Source organism: Lytechinus pictus, chromosome 5 (genome assembly GCF_037042905.1).
Source record: "Lytechinus pictus isolate F3 Inbred chromosome 5, Lp3.0, whole genome shotgun sequence".
Lineage (NCBI taxonomy): Eukaryota > Metazoa > Echinodermata > Echinoidea > Temnopleuroida > Toxopneustidae > Lytechinus > Lytechinus pictus.
The window spans coordinates 11,184,408-11,206,965 of record NC_087249.1 but is presented as its reverse complement, the minus strand read 5'-3'; the positions used below and the strand labels follow the sequence as shown (position 1 = coordinate 11,206,965).

General features: G+C 35.1%; 1 protein-coding gene across 1 annotated transcript in view; it reads right to left on the bottom strand.

Annotated features, from left to right (window-relative positions):
- LOC129261791 (uncharacterized) overlaps nt 1-6,017 on the bottom strand; it is a 36,305-nt gene extending 30,288 nt beyond the window's left edge. The window contains exons 1-4 of the mRNA XM_064099328.1: nt 5,828-6,017; nt 3,829-4,064; nt 2,945-3,094; nt 989-1,147 (exon numbers count right to left, since the gene is read on the bottom strand). Coding sequence (XP_063955398.1) covers nt 989-1,147; nt 2,945-3,094; nt 3,829-4,064; nt 5,828-6,017 — 735 coding nt within the window. The remainder of the gene's footprint in view (nt 1-988; nt 1,148-2,944; nt 3,095-3,828; nt 4,065-5,827) is intronic.
- Between the last annotated feature and the right edge of the window lie 16,541 nt (nt 6,018-22,558).

The window sequence follows — 22,558 nt, the reverse complement described above, 5'->3', positions numbered from 1 at the left end:
GACGCAAAAAGAAAGAAAGAATGTCAGAGCAAGAGCTTCTTGCATAACAAATATATGAAGCATGTACTGTATTTTATTTTCTCTAACTTGATCTTAAGCACCCTTGGCATCCAACTGAGATGGATATTGTGCTATATCATTCCACATCACACCTGTCTTAACCCATTCTATGCCACGAGAGACCCAATAGCATTGTCTTCCTGTGGTAAGATATTGTCTGTGGCAGCAAAGCTGTTAAAATCACGACATTGGCTCATGATTCAGCCGTGTGTTATGTACTGTTTTTAACTTATCAGTGTCTCCATGCAATGGCTCCAAAATATAGTTAAATATGTACCATCTCTCAATCTTAGATCAGCTCAGAAGGATCTTTTACATTGTCCTAGTTGTCAGACCAAGTTTTACAGAGAACAAACCTTTGCCCATGCTGCCCCTTCACTTTGGAACACCACCCCATCATATGTATCATACTCTTCTACACCCAAGTTTAAATCCACTTTGAAAACATACTTATCCAAAAAGACTTTTAAATGAGTTTAATAGTGCCATGACTGCAAGCAAATTTCTCTCTTTTCTTTGCTTTTTCTGTCTTCTTCAAAAAGTGCATAGGGACGCATTTGGCAGTGATGTGCACTCTGTATTAAAGCATCTTGGTATTATAATTGCTATTATTATATTCATTCTAGAGTCCAAACCAGTCTTTAAATCCTCAACAATTCTGTTTTATGTACAGTGTACACGAGAATCATTAGTACATAATTATACATGTAATTTTGTAAGTTGGTACCAAATCTAGCTTTTCATGCACAAGCTCCGATGAAAGCCTTAATTTCATTTCCCCCTTTCCTGCTCTCACAATATTGCAGCTCATAATGAACGTATATCATGAATTTTCAGACTCGGCGAGATATCAAGGTATTTCAGCGGTATTTTTCTGGCAATAGTCGATTAAAATTGGAATAATAAATCGACCAGCACTACATCATACCTTGAAAGCGGCAGAGGCATCATCAAAATCTGATCCACCACCATACCAAGGCGCAATGGACCTTCTCCTCCTCCTCCTGTAATAGGAAGGACACCGGGAACCATAATCATAGACACCTCCATACCGGCCAAGCTGATATCTTCTGATAGAATCAAACAGCTGCATGAAGACAATGAAAGTAATAATAATAATACTAATAATAATAACTATAATAATTATAATTACAGTATATTTATCCAGGGTAGCCACTTTGGCTCTGAATCTCACAGTGGGCCCTGCTATTATCATTACAACGGCTTTAACTCAGCTACCTAAAAGTACTCAAGCATTCAAGGAATTTCTTCCTACCATGTACCCACTCATCTAACCAGGGTTGAGCTCAGCACAATAGGGGTAAATTTTTTGCTGGTAAGACAATACAGGTGAAGCTGCAAAATTCAAATCTCTATGGGCCATGGCCCACATAAATCTATTCAATCTAGGAAAATTTTAATTTGTCGACATGTTTTGTCTTCCGGGAGGTGTTTCACAAAGATTCAAAGGGGTACTTATATTTATATCTAAATAAATAGAGTAAAATTCACAGAGCAGAATGCTGAAAAATTCGTTAAAACTTGATAATAAATAGCAAAACTACTAAATTTCAAAATTTAGCAATATATTGAGAAAGCAGTTATATGCACATCGTCATGAATATTCATTGGATGGGTTGATGATATCACATCCCCACTTTCCCTTTCTTATGTTATTACATGAAATCATAATTATTTCATTTTTCATACATGTACATGTGTCAATGTTAAGTCTCCCTTATAATGTAATAAGTTACAGCAGTGAATATCCGGTGCACTAAATCAGTTGTCAATAATTTTTTTTAGTTCTTGGAGGAAGAAAATTGAATAAACCTAATTTCATATAATAAAATACAAAAGAACAAGTGGGAATATGACATCCTTAGTTTGCTCATTGAATATTCATGAAGACATGCCTAGAACTGTTTCTATGGGGTAGTGCAAATCTTTAAAAATGCCATAACATTATTATTCCTTGTCCAATTTTGATCAACTTTTCAGTGTTCTGTTTGTCTGATTTTTGTTTATCTGTTCAAATCATATTATTAAAAGCCTGGATTACCCCTTCAAGTGTGACTTACAAGTCGCAAGTTTCGTGTGGAATATAACGCATCACTCCATTGGTCAGATCATGTGCACGGGATAAAATTTCTTTATTTTCACAAGACTTCACCTGACTTAATAATCAAGTATAGGAATGAGTATTACCAACTGGCATTATATTACCAAACAAGCGCATATACTTAAATGCATTAGGCGCTTTAAAACATGATTGCGCATATATATGCTAAGAACTTTGCAACATTTTTCCAACCGCAATTTGCATAAAAAGATGAAATGGATGAAAAACATAGTTTTATATATTTTTTTTCTCAAAATAGCCAAATATGCTTCATCCATTGGAGACTAATCCCCTATATATTCAGGTTGGACTCTATGGAATTTGTGAAATCATTCAGTCTCTAACAGGTTAAAAAAGCTGATCATTGATTTTGTTCATTTTCTAACTTTCCTACTGAAAACACACCGTAAAATGATACAATTTTTAAGTGACCAAACATTTCACATGTAAAGAAGGTTGGGATTGGAAGCTGATGGCGTAAAAGAAGAAACTGATCTTGGCAAAAATTTTATATTTCTATATTTTGCAGGTATTTGTGCATTCATGGTGAAAGTTTGATTATTATAATTTTTTGAGAATATTGTATTTGATGTGATTCACGAGTGTTCTGTAATATGATTTACTACCTTATACAGGGCGTGACCCCCTAAAATGTCCCTCTGATATACGGCTGAATTTATTCCAAAATTGAATATTATTCTCAATTAAATGTGTGGAACTAGGAAGCTCATTAGGCCTTTGAGAGCTAGACCTTGTACTTACTGAATCCTTTGTCATCGAATTGTCTCCACCAAGAACATAAACGCTCTTATCGACCACACCAACACCACAGAGCGAATCTGGGTCCGCCGTCACATCAAGGGTTGTTTCATCGTTGGGTTTCACTTCAGACTCGCCAAAATCCAACGTAACCTGATCAAGAAAGTGAAGAATGCATTCAGCCCATTGTCCAGTGGATGATGATGATGATGAAGATGACAATGGAGATGATGATGATAATGGAGATGATGATGGTGATGATGATGGAGATGATGATGATCATCATCATGATGTTGATGACAATGATGATGATGATGACAATAATAATAACACTAATATTGATAATAATAATTATGATAATAGAAACAACAACAACAACAATAACAATTTTCTGTTCTCATATACCACATACAATGTACCTTTTAAAATTTTTATGTCCTTCCAAAGGGATTTGCCGGATATTACTACCCTGGCAGGCTTTCGCCAGACGAGCCTTACAGAGCACACAAGTATTTCAAGGAATACATTCATGCCAGGTATCCATTTGTCTCACCTGGGTGGAGTGCAGCACAATATAGATCAACTTCTTGCTGAAGGAAATCACTCCATGGCTGGGAGGCCAACCCATTAGTCTCAATTTCAAAGTCTGAAGCCTAATCCCCTGGGCCACATTGCTCCACAACACTTCTACAATTCATTATAGGCGTTCTACAGTGGAATTGCAAATACACAGACATAACAAATCCTTCCCAAATATGTCACATGCCCTCAAGACAACCACTCTGGCTGGAACACATGGAATACACCACAATCATGTCAACTAGTGTAGTCGTTAACAATTTACGCACCATACAAAAAAGGGAGGCATGGATATAACGACAACTTACCTCATTGGCAAACGTTTCTTCAACAGTGAACGTGATACTATCTGCCACGACTTCCCCGTCATCACGAATGTAGTATATCAATAGGCTTGTAATAGGACTCATGTCTGCCGTGACCTCAAATGACCTCTGGATATTGTGTAGCTGACCTGGCTCCGTGATGTTGACAGGTTCGGGGTCAGGGATGTCTATTCTCCATATGATCGGTGTTAGTTCTTCTAAGTCGGCAATTACATCCTCTGTAAAAGAATTAGACATCAAGAAACAAATGCTTCAAACTAGTGTATTTCAGAATGTTTAGACAAAATTTTCACTTTTGAAGGATTCTAAGGGCTTGGGGTTGGAGACCTTATGACATATATCACGGATGGGTTGTTTTAAGCTAGTCAAGATTTTAAAGTTTGACAATTATTAGGACAGCCCAGAAAATGGTCTATTCAAAAGTAGTGAAAAACGTCACAACATTCTTTTGCCCAGAAATACTTCTTTACAGACATAAGACTGTCTTCTAACATTCAAGAAGTTGCCACCAGTGCCATGAACTCTAAAATAAAGCTTTTTCTGACCTTTCCTAAAAAAAAATATCAATCTAGAGTTGCAAATTTTGAACAGTCCACCAACGAAAAATGAATTCATTTACAGCATGGTATTGATGATGATCATCTTATTTTGCTGCAATATTTTCATGAAACACAATCGTTATCAACGAATAAACACATGCATAAAGCCTGATAATTGTTTCGTATTGATTTGTGGTAAAAAAAAATTCTGACATTGGGGGCCTGCAACACCGAACTTAGCAATTATCGTAGAACATTTTTTTAAACAATTGTTTGCATTGTCTGCAATGCACAATTGATCATGAAAAATCAAGCATACGATTAATCGCTAATCTTTGTGCTACGGGAACCAGGTCAGGAATGTAGCAGACAAACAATAGCCTCTTCTATACTTCTGTACTAAGTACAGTCAAATTTACGGTGTGCTATAAACCAACAAGAACCTTAAGACAGTACTTAGTTGCTCCGAAGGACAAAGCTTAGAAGAAGGATATCACTGGTCCTATTTATCTGATTCCTGGTCAAGGACTGACAACTACGGGTTTGTGTCAGGAATTGGAGAAACAGAGCATTCCCTTCAGACCAGATTCCTTGAACATCGACGCCCTAGCTCCACTTCTTCTGAGGTATCGCAGCACATCCACATTGAATCACCTGAAAATCACGCGGACATCAACAAGGTACAAGTGGTGGACAGGGAGCCACGGTACTTTGAGAGAGGTGTGAAAGAAGCAATCTACATCCAGGCGTTGAAACCTTCTCTCAACAAGGACAGAGGGCGATACAAGCGTCCCAATGTCTACGACCCGATCGTCGATTACTGTGTCACTAAGGTCAAATCGGGTCACATCGCCGAGGAAGGCTGCAGTCAACAGTCAAAAATTTTGAGGCAACGAGTCAAGTTTTCTTTGTGTGTTGTGAACAAATGTTCAAAATCTCTCCTTTTCAACCAAAACAGATGAACTTTTACGATCGCAGTCAAACTTGCTTTAGTAACTACTACCTGTATTGAAGGACCAACCTTACATAAAGACTAGAGTTTCCTTAGAATAGTATTCCCCCGTTAAATTTGTACTATAAATACCATCTGCACAGAGAGACTGACCACTTTTGTCTCTCCTGAGTGGTCTTTACATACCGGTTTCACTGTACATATTTGGGTTCACAATAAAGACTTATTCAGCCTAACCATAAGAAAATGTCCTTCATTCAACATAATTATTTCTCATTTCATGTTATTTGTCTTAATTTATACATATTGTTATGATATCTTTGGGCCCGTGGTGAATTCTTAGGGGGCCTACACCTTTACATGTGTCTATCAATCAGACAATGCTTTATCTAATTGAACACATCGTAAAAATAAAACATTTTTTTTACTTTTCACACATGAAGGTGGAATAAATTAAATGAAATGAATGGATTACGAAAGAAGTCTATACCTGTTATGCAGTTCTCACGGGCCATACAGGAGGTGCCATTGACCGAATCTCGGTAGAGTCCGTCTGGACACGCGCATCCAATGACACACTGACGGGTACAGATCTCGCTAACGTTCTGACCACAGATTAGCGGACAGGCGGAAGAGCAACTGTTGAATACCAGATCACCTTCACACTCAGTAGCTACCATCAGGGACAAAAGAGAAAATATATTGGATATGGATAAAAATCTCTTAATAAAAGTAGTAATAATAATAATACAGTTCTTGTATAGAGCATATCACATTATGATATAACATCCCTATGTGCTTCCAAAGGACTTGGACATTTTTACCCTGGCTTTAGCCCCACAGCCTTTTACAGCAAAGAAGCATTTCAAGGAACAAAATCCTGCCAGGTACCCATTCATCTCACCTGGGATGAGTGTGGCACTTTGAGGATCAATTTATTTCCAAAGGAAGTTACACCATGGCCAGGATTTGAACCCACAACTCTCTGTTTCTAATCCACCCAGCCAAAATGCTCAATTTTTTTTATAAATTTGGATACAGACTTATATGATTTCTTTTTACGTGACACATTACATTCTTTTTTCACATAAACAATGTACAGGTAATTACAATATCAGCAAAGATGAATTAAATGAATATTAGATTAAGTATAGTGAAGATCACATCACTATGAACACGAGCAGGAATTTCTCTCGTTTTACTCTCAATAAAACGAGAGCCACTTCTCGCATAAAAGTCTCTAATTTTTAAACTATTTTTAACGGATTTTCATCTCAAAATTTTCGAGAGCAAAGTTAGTTTTTATGATCCTCCAGAAGGCCACTTCTAGAATCTGTCTCAAATTTAATGGCCGTTTGGCCCTGAATGGCCCAAGCGAATCACTTCGCTGATGGGATTTACGATCCTACAGGGAGTATCCGTTCCCTCTCGATTGCGGCCACAATGCGCTTAATCTCACTCCCAGACTTTCACGAAATTTAAAAAACAGTGCAGGCTTACAGTGAATTTTACATTTACACCGATATCTATAGTAATAAGAATAAGTTTTAAAATAAAAATAACTTTTGGTAGAGCATGCATTGTAGATGAAAAACACGACTACACGGCGGTATTCTGCAGCATTCTTTGGCAGTACAGAAGATCAGAACTATCCATTATTAGTCCTGAAAATGGAAATATGGTAGTACGTCGCGTTTGTGTTGTTTTTGTACTTTTACGGATCTGAAAGGCCCAGAATTTTGTGGCACCGTCGAACAGGAAACAGAAAAAAAATATGTGCTGATAATGATATAGTGGCTGTTCCAATCTCATTATTTTTGCAATTTACTGGGAAAACTCCAGCAACACCTTCATCAGTTTTCGAATAGTACGATATCACAGCATGACTTTGATAATATTATATGAATTGTAAATGTTATTATAAATTTATCGCATTTTAAATTTATTACTGTTCTGTGCTATTTTCCACAGATCCCTGCAGAAAGCGTTATGGCAAAAAAGGGTTAAAAGTTACAGTTGGCTTTACTCCAGTTCTTGTATATTGAAAAAATAGATAAAATGCAAAGTTTACCCAATTATAGTTTTGCTTTTGTTTGTAATGTACATACTGCATGCATTCACCGCATTAGCTGAACACTCATTATTCGCAGCGAATAAAAACATGAAGAATAGATATGGAAAATGAAACTTTTAAAGGAGACATTAGCTTAGACAACATCCTAAAGAATAATAATATCAATTTGTCACCTTTTCATTTTATTTTCAATTTCGAACACACAAATCAATTTTAAACAAAATCAACAGATGCAAATCATCGTGTTATAGCAAAGCAAACCGAATACAATAATCTCAATCACATCAAAACTTTCATAAGATAAACTAAATATTTCTGAAATTAGGCTTATGACTAATTGAATGAATGCGTTTAAAATGAGAACAAAAGCAAAGAAGCGAGAAGGATTATAACACTCATACTGAACGCAAATATGAAAGGAACGTCAGATGGCCATGGATAAATGGGGTGGGGCTCCACTAAAAGAGAGAATATGATACAAAAGAAGAAGGAAACACCAATTATGAAATATGCACCTAATCAAGGGGGCACGATCGCACAAGTCATACAAGCTCTCTTCTATTGAGAGGAAGGAAATATGGGGGCGTATTGAGTATAAACGGGTTCTACGTAAATGTTGTACGAGTTCTTTGCAGGGGACACTTTTTCTCAAAATATATTGTTAAAGGGATGGTCCAGGCTGGATATATTTATATCTCAATATATAAAGTAAAATTCACAAAGCAAAATGCTGAAAATTTTATCAAAATCGGATAACAAATAACGAAGTATTGAATTTGAAAGATTTGCATTATTCCGGTGAAACGGTTCTTCTAGGCATGTCTTTATAAATATTCATTATAGGTGGGCGGATGAAGTCATATCCCCACTTCTTTTGACTTTTATTATATGAAATTAGGTTTATTCAAACATTCTCTACCATGAACTAAAACAATTGGATGGACAACAGATTAAATACAGTAGTTATTTACTGCCGCAACTTATTTCATCATAAAATGAGACATATCATTTACATAATGGAAAAATGAAACATTTATGATTTCATGTAATAACATAAGAAAAGGGAAAGTGGGTAGGTGACAACGGCCCACCTAATGAATATTCATGACGATGTGCATGTAGCTGTTTTCACAAAATATTGATAAACTTTAAAATTAAATAACTTCGTTATTTGTTTTCCGATTTTGATGAAATATTCAGCATATTGCACTGTAAATTTTACTTTATTTAGTTAGATATAAATATTTTCAGCCCGGACCATTCCTTTAAAAGCGTAAGGTAATTCTTGATGGTTATACCTAAGTATACATCGCAAGATTCGATCGGTAAATATCCTTATTTTTCAGGATGTTTGAATAACAGAGACTGTCTGAAAAATGTCTAAAATTAAACATACTTATAATCTGCAGAGGTTTCTTTTTGTAAAATCATGGTTCTATAGGATCCATGGTAGAATTAGCAATAATTCAACACAATATGGTGCACTAATATTACGAGTATTATGTAATGAGATTTGAGTAGAACTGAATGAATATAGGTCAAATCCCGGGTCAAATGATTTGTATGCGGGGGCGGGGTCCATTTGAGTGTGTTTATTACATATGCACCAATATTTCTAGGTATGGAGGATCTATACCCTCCTCCAGTGGCGTACCTAGGATTTTCCACAGGGGGGGGGGGCAAAATTGGCCGCCAAAAAATTTGACAAGCAAAAAAAAAAAAAAGAAAGGTCATCAATACAAAATAAAGATTTTCGTACCAGAAAAAATTTGACAAGCAAATAAAAAAAAAAAAAAAAAAAAAAAAGGTCTTCAAAAGCTCGTCAGGGAGGGCAGAGTGCCCCCCTGCCCCCCCCCCCCCGTAGGTACGCTAGTGCCCTCCTCCCATGAATATGGACATTAAAGGGGATCCAGCGTTGGTCATAAAATGTCGTGGTAGAAGGGAGAAAATAAATAAAACAGAATGGTGCTCTATGGTGAAAGGAGTTGGAGAAGCAATTTGTCCGCTATTCAACTTTCACCTATCAACTTGTCTAATTTTTTTCTTCTTAAAGTTATAACAATTTGAACTTTGGTTCAATTCTGCTTTTAAATAACGGTGTTCTAAGGTGAAAGTGTCCTTGACTTTTAAAGGCCAAGCCTGTGGTTAGTCTAATACCAATGCATTTAGTCCAAGTGATATATGGAGTAATTGGCTTGAAGCGGGGGTTGGTTATAGTTATAAGATGTAATGGAAACAAGCCACAATCTCCAGTTAAAATTCCATCAGGAGTATTTTGGAGGAACTACAACCATGGACCTATTACGAATAGGTAATAGGTCCATGCTACAACCAAGTACTAAGAGCCAATCTCCTCTTACCGACTTTATGCGTGTAGAGAAATCCGACAGACAATCCTCCAATATACATGTATTCAAAGTGTTCCAATTTTTGCACGATCCCAGTATTTGTATGTGTATACACAAAACTACACATATTATTATCACAAAACTAACTTGGCTAGCACAAGCGGTATTTTTTATTTTTGACGGAGAAACGGTATATAGTACGATAACTTGTATGTGAGATGAAATGGAAGACACAGTGGATGAAGTTAATTTGCTCCAAGTGAGATGATGGAATTTGACGACGTTCTCAAAATACGTGTTTACTAAAGTAGAAAACTTTGAGAAGTGTGCCAAAGAAGAAAGTAGTAGTTTTCATCCCAAATGTGATGTAGGATGTAAACGAAGAGAGAGGGGAGAGAGAGGTACCAATTCAGAGAATTTATAGTGAGTCACAAGTGAGTGTGCTGTGTGAGGGTCATTATTGACCACTTGATGGCATGTTTATTGCTAAGAAGTGGAAGGGAAATGTCCTCTCGAAGACGATGGGCAAAGTTGAGAAATCAAAAAGGATAAAATTTGGAAAATACTACAAGCTTTTTTAAACCAACTGGTTATTTTGGTGAGTGGACAAATTGGAAATTGGAAATTAGGGCATGTGGATAGTGGACAGGCTGATGGTAAATCATAATTATGAGAGTAGACGAGTTGGCATTTGGAAGAATTGGCTTTAGACCAATTGAAAATAAAGGGCGATCATCTTCAATGCCAAAATTTTTATTCATCCGAGGAAAGCAAATGAGAAAACCAGTGGTTCTTTATTATAAGAACATAAGAAAAACAGCGGGATATACTTATTTTTGCCTGTAATATACCTATATGTTCACACCTTGGTCAGCTCGTTCTACAAACGTCGCGGTCTCACAAGATCGCCCGGTCTCCTGATAGAAGCAACATGTAGAATGATTTGACTCTATTCTCTACAATACTCTATTGTGTTGACTTATGTGTTATACAAGGCAGCTCGTGATCATTGGGGTGTCATTCTTTTGCAGCCTGTATGCATGCTGAGTATCCAATTAAGTAATTTAACGATGTTGAAGATGTATTCGGATGTTCACAAAGTGCTCCAAATGCAAGGTTTCACTTCAAAATGTTATACCTGGTCACCACATTCCCTCAAATAAAAGGGTATCATTACATGAAACCCCGTATCTTGCTATGTTTATAAAACCTTTTTGCATTCAAGGTCTCTAAAATTTGAGAACATCGCTATTTAGAAAAAGATCCTTAACGTACCAGTCCTATATACCCCCCCCCCCACCATTATCGTTAAATGCCCTAACACCCATCAGGGTGTTTTCAAGCATTTTAATAGTGTGATTTTTTTTTCGCTCGGTCGCTACGCTCCCTCGCATATTGAAAATATTTTAATGGAGGGGGTGTACAGCTTATTGGTCAGTATAAGGCTACCAACAATAGGTCATTTTCATTGTAATGAGTATACCAACGCCAAAATTTTCTCAAGCGCCTTGTTGCACCCACAAATGTAATAATCGCTCACAAATGTAATAACGCCCACAGATGTAATAACACTTTACCCACAAATGTAATAACGCCCACAAATGTTATAACACTTTACCCACAAATGTAATAATTTCACCCACAAATGTAATAGTGCACTTTACCCACAAATGTAGGCCTAATAATTTTTGATCGCCCACAAATGTAATAATGACTTTACCCACAAATGTAATACATTTGAAGGGATTTTTGGCTAATCCGTTCTAAACTAAGATCCTATAGTAATGGCTTCATATAGCACAAAAGTGCAAAGTCTTTGTTGGAGATAAGTCCAAAGTCTTTTTCCAGACCCGGTTGTTTAAAAAATTATAATATACGTCCAAAGTCTTATTTCCAGACCCGGTTGTTAAAAAAATTATTATATAAGTCCAGTCTTTTTTCCAGCCCGGTTAATTAAAAGATTATTATATAAGTCCAAAGTCTTTTTTCCAGACCCGGTTGTTTAAAAACTATTGTATAAGTCCAAAGTCTTTTTTCCAGACCCGGTTGTTTCAAAAAGTGCATTATTACATTTGTGGGTGAAATTATTACATTTGTGGGTAAAGTGTTATTACATTTGTGGGCGTTATAACATTTGTGGGTAAAGTGTTATTACATTTGTGGGTAAAGTGTTATTACATTTGTGGGTAAAGTGTTATTACATTTGTGGGTGCAACACGCCCCCCCCCCATAAAAAAATCGTCTAGAACCGCCCCCGTTCGTACTGTGTCTTATCACTATGGAGAGGCATTATTAGCACCCGAACGTATTTCTATTTCAATGAATGGAAATAAAATTATCCAAATGATGAAATGAGTGATTGATTTTTATAAGAATCGTGTTCAAACAATCAATCTTGTATGACTCGGTAATGACATGGTAAACGATTGTTAGTCACACCATAGAGCTATGGTCACATCAGCTATTGCCAAATCTGTAAAGATTAAAATATTGTAGATTTCAAACAATAAAACACAATAGAACTGGTCAGTGAGAGACATCGTCGATTCTGTCATTTGCATGTGACTAAATTGTGCATATACTGTTTTGTGAAAAATAAACTAAACTTTAAAATGTCCCAACTTTCTCATTCTACATCCGATTTTGATGTAATTGTCAGCATTATTCTTGTCTGATTTTTATTTATTGATTCAAATTCAACAATTTTTGGAGATTCCCAAACTATACTATACCCCTCAGTGTGTAATAGCTGTATGGTCACATCATGGACCTATTAGTATGAAGGTAATCTATTCAGCATTGAGAAACCATTCTCGACTTTCTTGACCCTTAGCTCTTTTTATGGATATTTCAGTGGGAAAACAAAGGTGCCATCTGTCTCGAAATATGGGTTAACACTCCCCGAGTCGAGTCCCAAAGTACTATTTCTTCCGCTTTTCAGCAAGCAATTTTAAAGCAAAGTATCTGCTCACGGGTGGAGGCATTTAATTCGTGTCATGCTATATTTGTTTGTTTGTTTGTTTTTATTTCCGAATCAGATAAAAAAAAATACACAATATACAAGAGAGATACATACAATAACGGAGGATCACCCAATTCAGCTGTATTTTCAAAATACTGCTGTTCTTCCTTGGGGTCCTACATTTACCATACAAAGTAATATACACCATAAAAAAAAAACATTTCAGAGTAAAATACATTGACAGAAAAAAAAAAAAAATTACTAAGACAAAAAGAAAAAAGAAATACAAATGCTCAATCTAAATAATTATATAATAGAGTATGAAAGGAACTTAAAGTTGGTGCATTACGAATTTCATTGGGCAATTGATTATAAATTGATATGCCCCTATAGAAAAATGTCTTTTTACAATTGTTAGAATTTGGTTTGGGTAAATTAAGGTTTTGGTTCGAACGAAGCGAATAATTTAAAGTTCTTCTAGAAATGTTATCAGACATATAGTTTGGAAAAAGATTGTGCAATATTTTATAAATCATTGTACATATATGCTTTTTATAGCGGCATTCAAGAAATTCCCAATTCAAAGTCTCATGAATATGTTGATTGGAGACAAAAGAGTAGGGATTTATTTTCATAATTATACGGCCAGCTCTATTCTGGAGTTTTTGAAGGGCTGACAGAGAACCTTGTGGAGCTGAATACCAAATGACGTTAGCGTAATCAAAATGTGGCAAAATGGCGGATTTGTATATCAAATTTAAGCTTGATTCGTTAACAACATGTCTTAACCGTCCAAGAAAACTAACCAGTTTACTGATTTTCTGACACATGTTATGTATATGAATATCCCATTTCAATTCAGCGTCAATGTGAATTCCGAGATATATATATGAAAATGTTTATGCGATGAAACATTTCTATATCGCTGCACATCCATTTCCTGTGTTGTTTTGAATATCACTGCAGTTTCTTAATCATACAAAAAAGGAAGCGCTTATTATGAGCGAAATTACATTTTTTTGCCAAGATAAATCACAGAGGTTTCCATGCCTCGCATGCATGGAAAGTAAAAGTCCCGCATCTAGCATGCATCATCCCTTTCATAATTATGTTGAGCTCTTTTTTCTTCGTAAATCGAGTTATATAAAAATATCAAAACTAGAGCAGGTTAACATGGTTAAAGTTTCAGAGAAAGTTTTAAAATTCAGAGCTTCAACGCCATTCGAGTATTTGCTCCCATTGCACATTTCACCGACAAATCAAGTGAAGATTATTTATATGAATCACATAGATAGCTGGGCATACAATTAACATGACATCCATTAAAAATGATTTGCATATTTGAAACGGATTAAAGAGAACACAAACACAGTCGTGTAATTCCCTATCAGGACAACACATCACCGTGACACTTCCAAAAGTCTAGGGGTTCTCAAATGTAAGATCTCGATAAATTCAGAGATTCAGTCATGCAGATGGAGTTATTTTAATTGAACCAAAAGCCTTTTTTAAATGAATTGAACTGCTGTGATAGCAAACAGTAAGTTGTCAAAATTGTTGGTGGTTGGTAAGACACTCTTCAACATGTTGGCCAACACAGTGTCCACACAATTCAATTTTGTGTAGTTTTAAACCAATAACATGAATAATGTGTGCTTTGGGTGAAAAATTCACAGTATTGGTTGAACACTACCCATAGTTGGATAATTTTTGTATCCAACTGTTGTATGGACAATAATATGTTACCCAACATTTTAAGAGTGTATTTTCAGTTATCATGAAAAAAAATACAGTCCTATTCAAAAGAAGATCTGGTTGATACTATAAAGTGGATATGGATCAAGATTATTAATTTTTATTCAAATTATAGCATTTTTACAATTTTATGTTTTTGAAAAGTGTATACTACACGTGTGAACCTGTAAATTGAACGGATAAGCATCAGTGAAGTATAATTAGACAAGGAAAAACATCATATTCACTCTTTTATCAGTACATGCATAATCATAATGAAAAAATGTTGGCCTTTTGACTTCAAACATCGCAAAATGACAACATTTCAGAAGTTCTTATACATTGTATCCAGTCTTAAACGATGGAAAAGAATACACTATAATATCATTGTATTATGGTATAATGTCATGTTACTTTTAAACTATTTTAAGGAAGAAAATAGTTACAATAATTCTATAATATTCATACTAAATCAATGTTCAACCATAGAGGGCGTAAAATTTCAAAACAGAAATATTTGTTTAAAAATCAGCAAATGCAAATAAAATCATACAAATGATGAAATAAATTATTGATTTGTATAATTAATCAGAATTAAAAAAATCAACCTTGTACGATTCGTTTTTATCAAATAACGAATGCTTTGTTATGGATGCTGGAGAAAGGTTCATTTTCTTAGACAGTTTTCAAATAACCTCATTTTCATATAGGCCAAAACATGTTGCATGTAATTTCAGAGGAGCAAATTTAACGAAAACCCTGTTGAAATGACATTTGATTATATTGTCAAACGGAACAATTATACGGATCTTATCGAAAAGAAGGAGAAAACATAAATATTATGAATAGCTTTAAATCTTTCAAAATATCCAGCAGGAATGATGCCCGACCCGGACTGTAATTCCCCCGGAACTCAAGGCGGGATGTGTCAGGCGTAGCCGTAGAAGCAGCAGGCTGGAATTGCCAGGCTTGACATGACTTAGAATTTTTTGCACATTTTACAGAAAAATCAAGTGAATATTGTTTATATGAATCACAGAGATAACTGGATATTATACAATTTACATGACTTCCATTAAAAGTTAATTTGCATAATTTAAACGGATTAAAGAGAACACAAACACAGTCGTGTAATTCCCCATCAGAACAACTCATCACCGTGACCCAACCATGTAGGGGTTGTTAAAGTGTAGGCTAAGGGCTATCTAAGAAATATAACAAATGCCTATATAATATACATGTATTGATGTAAGATCTCGATATATCAGAGATTCAGTCATACAGACAATGACAGATGAAGTTATCTTAAATGAACCAAAGCCTTTTTAATTGAATTTGCATTTGTGAAAGGTGGGCCTAAATAGCAAACAGTTGTCAAAAATTGTTGGTGGTTGGTAAGATATATTAAAAAAAAAAATTCCACCAGTAAGATCTGTTTAATATCAAGAATACAAAGTTATCTCACAGCTGTATGTAACAGCCAAGTTGCAGTGGTAATAATTGATGGGAAGAGCACCGAAAATTGACTTTATATCAATGTGTTGTTATTATTATTTAAACAAAATACAGTCGATCCTACTCAAGAATAGATCTGCATTGGAATACAATAACGGGATATGGATCAAGATGATTTAATTCAAATTACAGCTACAATTTCATTTCAGTAATCTACATCTGCCAAAACGTGTGTTTAAGAAGTGTTGTAACACACACTCTTAAAACTGTTGGGCAACATACAGTCCACACAGCAATCGGTTAAAACTTTATCCAATTCTGGGTAGTTTTAAACCAATAATGTCTGCTTTGTTTGAAAACTACCCAAAGTTGGATAAAAGTTTAAATCAATTTTTGTGTGGACAGTATGTTGCCTAACATTTTAAGAATCATATGTGTACCTTTAAATTGAACGAAATCAACAGTGAGCTGTCATCAGACAAGGAAAATTATATTTGGCCTATAAATGGCCTAATAAGAGCTCATAGAAATTTAGGGGTGGCGGAGCGAAGGTGAAAGTGGGGGGGGGGGGGGGACAGGGGAAAAGGGCACATTTTTCCCGAAATGGCGCTCTTTTGAAACAAAGCAAAAATGCTAACTTATCTACCCATGCACTCACAAAGCTTTAACCCATGAAACTAAAGTACATAGCCTATCATTTGATTTTAGCAACAGCCTCGTTTTCCTCGAGGCTCGATATAATATATTCATTAATTTAAAATGTGTATTTTCAGAATCTTTATAATAGGAAAACTTGTGCCAAGTGAAGAGGGACGCTATTAAAACATTAACTAATTGAACATTTATCAAAAGTAAACAAGGGCATATTATAATACACAGTAAATACGCTGTTTAACCTTTTATACAACGCTGTTTACTACATATGAACATTGCAGTATTTGTTTAACCATTTAAACAATCCTGTTTAATTTATTGAAGATTACTAGATATTGAAAATTAAACTTTGTTGTTTATAAGAGTTAAACACTAACCCTTATTTAAACCTTTTAAACAATTACTCTAATGTTCGTATAGTAAACAGCGTTGTATATATTTCTTTTACTATATAATGTAGGACAATCAATAATTTAGAGGTTATATATAGGGATGAATTTCATTATCAATATAAATTTGTTCAAGTACACGGAGGCTCGAACAAGACAGAATTTCGATTTCAGTAACACTACTCTGAACGCTAAGATTTTATTGGATGGAATGTTAATATAAGTTATATCAAATGTTATTACAATTTATTTACTTTTCGGATCGCTACGAATCATATATTGTGCACCGCGGGCTTAAGAGGAATCCAGTCTCATATTTTGTAGTTAAGAAATGTTGAGGTCCGTGCGCGGGGGTGCACCTTTAAAGTCGAATTAAAGATCTATGGATTATCAATGTACAGATAAATAACCCATCAGTAGCAACTGTTAAGTAAATTAAAAAAAATTGACCTCTGGAATAATATATCTTATACAAGAAAATAATGATAGTTATTCAACAACAACACAAACAATAATGTGACAATAATGAATTATTCTTGGCGAACAGAAAGTTTGGGAAACAACAAAAAATATCGATACATCGTTAGCTGTCATTAATAATGAAACTGAAAAACATAGAAAATATAGTATTCTGGCTTAAAATATTTCCCACAGCCTTAATATTACGATCATGGATCCTGTTGATTGTTTTTAAATGCTATATTGCTGTACTTCTAATTATTTCGTTTAATCCAATACTGTCGGCGCTATATAGGAGGACATGATTCCTTGCAAATTTAAGATTACTGAAATAATGATGGGTTACACTCCCCGGGGTTACACTCACGGTCTAAGCTCAGCTGTAATTGACAACATAACATAAAAAATCAGCTGAAGAAAAAGAAAATAATTGTCTAATGTTAAAGTTATGTCCTGCCATGGCTCATGTAAAAATAAATCAGATAAGCACATGGACCAAAGATTGTTGCACGGTGCATATGCCTTTAATTTTTCTGCCATATTTTTGGCATACACGACGATCCGAAGGGGGGGGGGTGGCTCATCCTTGAATTTTAAAGCCAAATATAATTCTGTTTTGTTGGCTAAAAATATTTCATACGAATCATTTAGGGTATAAACAATTATTCAGGTGAGCAGGGAGTATTTTTTTAATAGAAAAATGATTTGCCACTCTCGTATGTTATGCAACTTTTTTAAAATTTTGTTTTCTTCTCATTGGTATAACTATCAAAGGGCTATGTCCCAAAAGAGATGTATGTGGTAAGCTTTGAAGCTTTATCTCCTTCCCTCCATGCATGAAGCTATTAGCTTCATGCTCCATGCATGTGCAGCTTGTAACAAAATCGTCTTCTGCCAGAAAGTATAAATGCCTTAGACCATAGAGCTAGCTATATACTGGACCTAGCTATATAAAATACCGTGCAGACCATGGGTCAGGGGGTCAAGACGGGGTTCCATTATTGTTAGGACTGACTTCTGGCAATTTTAGTGATATCCTTGGATTTTGTTGTCTACGAAACACGTTTACAAATTTCATGAAAGAGTTTCCCGACCTCGTTTGATCGCCGGAGATGGAAAGTTTTATTTTCCTTCCCTCGACCCAGATGGATGTAAATCAATGTGGGAACTAGGCGAGTGAAATAGTTTTCAATATCATAGGACAGAATGGTCGGGAGAATGTTGTCCAAACCGTCTTTCAACTTACGTTTACAGTAGTTATCACATCAAGGGCTATGCATATGGGGCTCCGTGAATACAAGAATATACTACCATTTCTCACTTATTGTGTTTAAACAGATAAGGCCTATCTCGATTTTTTTTCAGGATGGCTATTGCTATGGAAATTAAATTTTTAGCAGTTGAAAGACAGAATAGTGTCTAAAACGTCATCAAGGGGTATGTAAGTGAGCATAGTGAGTGCATGAGCCTTGAAGATTAGTAAGTTGTTGAAAGTAATGTGCTTATTATTACAGTGGAAAGTAAGGGGAAGAAGAACGAAAACTTAATAAGAATAGGAAAACGAAATATAAATTAGTTGTTACATCACAGTTGGCAAATAAGGATAAAATGTTTTAAGTCGAATCATTTAAGTATTAGGTACTTTATTACAAATGTTTACAAAATGAGCAGAACGAATTTCCATGTGAACAATAAAATAAAACTAAAATTGAAATGAAAACTAGTTTTACTCACTTTTTAGAGGTGAGATATTTAGATGATAGTTATCGGCCATAGGGATGTCTTATGAAATAATACGCCGACACAGTCCACAACTTAAAAAAACTTGGAAATATCACGTTGATTAAATCGAAAAGGAAAATATAGCGGAAAGGACAGAATTTGAACAATCTTTAAAACTGTATTCAGAGATGATGCAATTACCCTATAAAATGAATAAAACTGTAGAGATATGTCAGAAATGTTGTTGTCCTGTCGGCATTGATTTGATCAATGCCATTGATCATACACTTAACTGTTTTGAAGTATTTAAAAAAAGAATATATCACTCGCTTCTACAAATATACCAGAATAAGAATGACAAGAGCACACCGCTCAAATCCACGCCTGTGTATGCATAGAGCTATCCATCATGTCCATGGTGTATGTAAGGGTGGTTTGATTGGTTCATGATCAAAGTTTTATTATTTAAAGGTCAATGGAATCATACAGTTCATGTGGAGTCGTTAATAATAATGAAAAACATTATTGCGGTCGTAGAATAAATTGTGCACAATACTATGTACTCAGCAGCGTGCAAATAATGAGAATCTGAAATGATTAAGATTTACAATAAATAAACAACAAATAAATATGTATACTTAAAAATCGAGATAAAATGAATTAGAAACTAGAAAATTATATCATGATTGACTGCAAAAGTGGAGCGACCGCAGAGGAATTTTTCGTTTTTAGAATGCAAAATTAGCCAAAATAAAACATTTTGACTGCATTAAATTATGAATTCACGCGTTATTATTTGAACATTAATAAATTAACATTTTTTCTTTTAAATACATTTCTCTTCACAATGTGTGTATTGATTATCTCTAATGAAATTACTATTGGTAATTACAGGCGGGCAATGCTTGCATACATTGCCTACTTGGATGTGGATGTTATATATCCACGTTCTGCATGTGCACATTTCCAGTCCTCCTGGCAGTGGTCAAGCATGGAGCTAATAGCTCCATGGGTCAAGGGTTTAACCCCTAGCTCAAACTACAAGGTCTGAAGAAGATGAAATGAACATTTGTATGCTGATCGTGATTCATAGGTCCGTGGTCATACCATGGACCCTACATTGGACAAAATAAAGACGTTCAGATCTACAGATGAATAAACGGCAGTTCTTCATGACTTTCCTCTATGGATATTGCCATCCTCCAAGATGGTTGGGCCATCTGGCACAAACTTACATTAATGTGAACAATATATGGATTAATATTTTCATTGAACAATTCATCATGCTTTCTCTCTCGCTCCATCGTCCTTACACATGTATGCGTGTATTTTCTACGGTGAAACCAGGGATATAACTCAAAATTTCGCGCGTAATGTCAGTGTTGGCGGGAACTTTCTCACTGGAAAACAAAATGAGGGAATATGCTTTCGCGCGGGCTTCTGTACATTGTGATATATATCATGGCGACGAATTGTCCACCATTAGCATGCATGACCAGCGGAATACGTTGATGTTTGTGAGTATACCTTTTCCCTATAAATTGTATTCTTCCTGAAGGAAATGTAAATTTGAATATTATAAGCACATACAGTAAATATGTGTTTTCGAAACATACGTCAATAAGAAAATAATCTACATGTAATTTTCACACGATTGGCGTCTCATAAATTAAAGCAGCTCGTTTATTAGGCCTGTTGTCAACTAAAAATCCCATGAATTGTCATTGTAAATAAAAGTAAATAAAATTGAATGAATTAATATGCGCGAGCAGTATTATGATATCAGGAGGATTCATCATTTTGATGTTTATGAGCGTTGGTCCCTTTCCACGAAGGCTGGGGGGGGGGGGAACTCAACTTAAACTCAGTAGCGTGCATATGGAGAACTTGGCTTTGGGGCGCTTGCTCCTGACTAAAAAAATCACGACCAAGGAAAAAAAAAATTGAAAGGAGAGAAAGGTGAAATACATTTTCTGAATATGTCAAAATTTATCATAATACTTATGTCAGAATTTTTGCTTCCACGCTGACAACTTTTTCATAAATGTTGTCCAATAAGCCATGATCCTTTTTACTTTTTATTTCTTACTTCTCATATGAATCCAATCAGTGTATATACATGTTTTATATATTTATTTCTATGTTGTCTCAATGTAATCTGTACTTTTATCCTGAATTCCTTTCAATGTTTTTACTTTATTATATTGTTGTCCTCTTAAAATTGTATGCGTGAACCAGAATTTTGTGTTATTATGATCACAGTTTACAATCATTACATATTCATTTTTATTCACTTGAACATTCATATTATTCATTTTATCATTCCTTGCTCCTTGTGAAAACCTTTTTCAAGAACGTGATATCAGCCTAATTCATTCAATTCATTCATTTTATAAAATATTTAGTGTAAATTCTTGCCAAACTATTTAATTTTATGATCTTTTCTTATAACAACATATACTATGTCACTTTTGTTATTCTGTTTGATTTACCGTACATGTTATGCTTCTTTCATATGTGTTTACTTTTTACTTTGAATTGTATATGGACCCCATGGAAGAACAGTATAGTCATGTAGACTAAACTGAAAATGGGCTATCCATCCGTTTTGCATTTTTTTAAATACGGAAAATGAATACTATACTATACTATCCAGCCCTCACAAAAAATTGGCTCATTATGCCACTTTTTCAATTCAATTCAACTAAAGGGATACATACTCCAGCCGCGGGCTGAAAATAATATAATTTAAAGAGATAAATAAAAATCAGGCAAACAAAACATTGGGTCCAAATCGGACAAGGAATAATAAAGTTTTGGCATTTTAAAGATTTGCCTTATTTCGGTGAAACAGTTCTAGGCATGTCTTTATATAAATATTCAGTGAGCAAGGTGATGATGTCATATCCCCACTTGTTCTTTTGTATTAAGGAATTAGGTTTATACATTCTTTTTCTAGCAAGAACTAAAAAAATTGGATTGACAACAGATTAAGTGCATCAGATATTCATTGCTGCAACTTATTTCATTATAAGGGAGACACATCATTCACACGTTTGTATGAAAAATGAAGCAATACTTATTTAATGTAATAACATTTTTTTTTAAAAGGACAGTGGGGACACTAGCGTACTTACGGGGGGGCAGTCTGCCCCCCCTGACGAGTCACAACCCATGCAAAGGACGTATCCCTGCCCCCCTGACGAGCATGAAACATCCTTTTTGCCCCCCCTGACAAGCTTGAATACCTTTATTGCCCTCCCCTGACGGGCTTGAAGACCTTTTTTTTGCTTGTCACATTTTTTTCTGGTACAATATCCGTTATTTGTGATAGAAAACCTTTTTTTTGCTGCACCCCCTGTGGAAAATCCTAGGTACGCCACTGAGTAGGGATGTGACATCATCAGCCCACCTAATGAATATT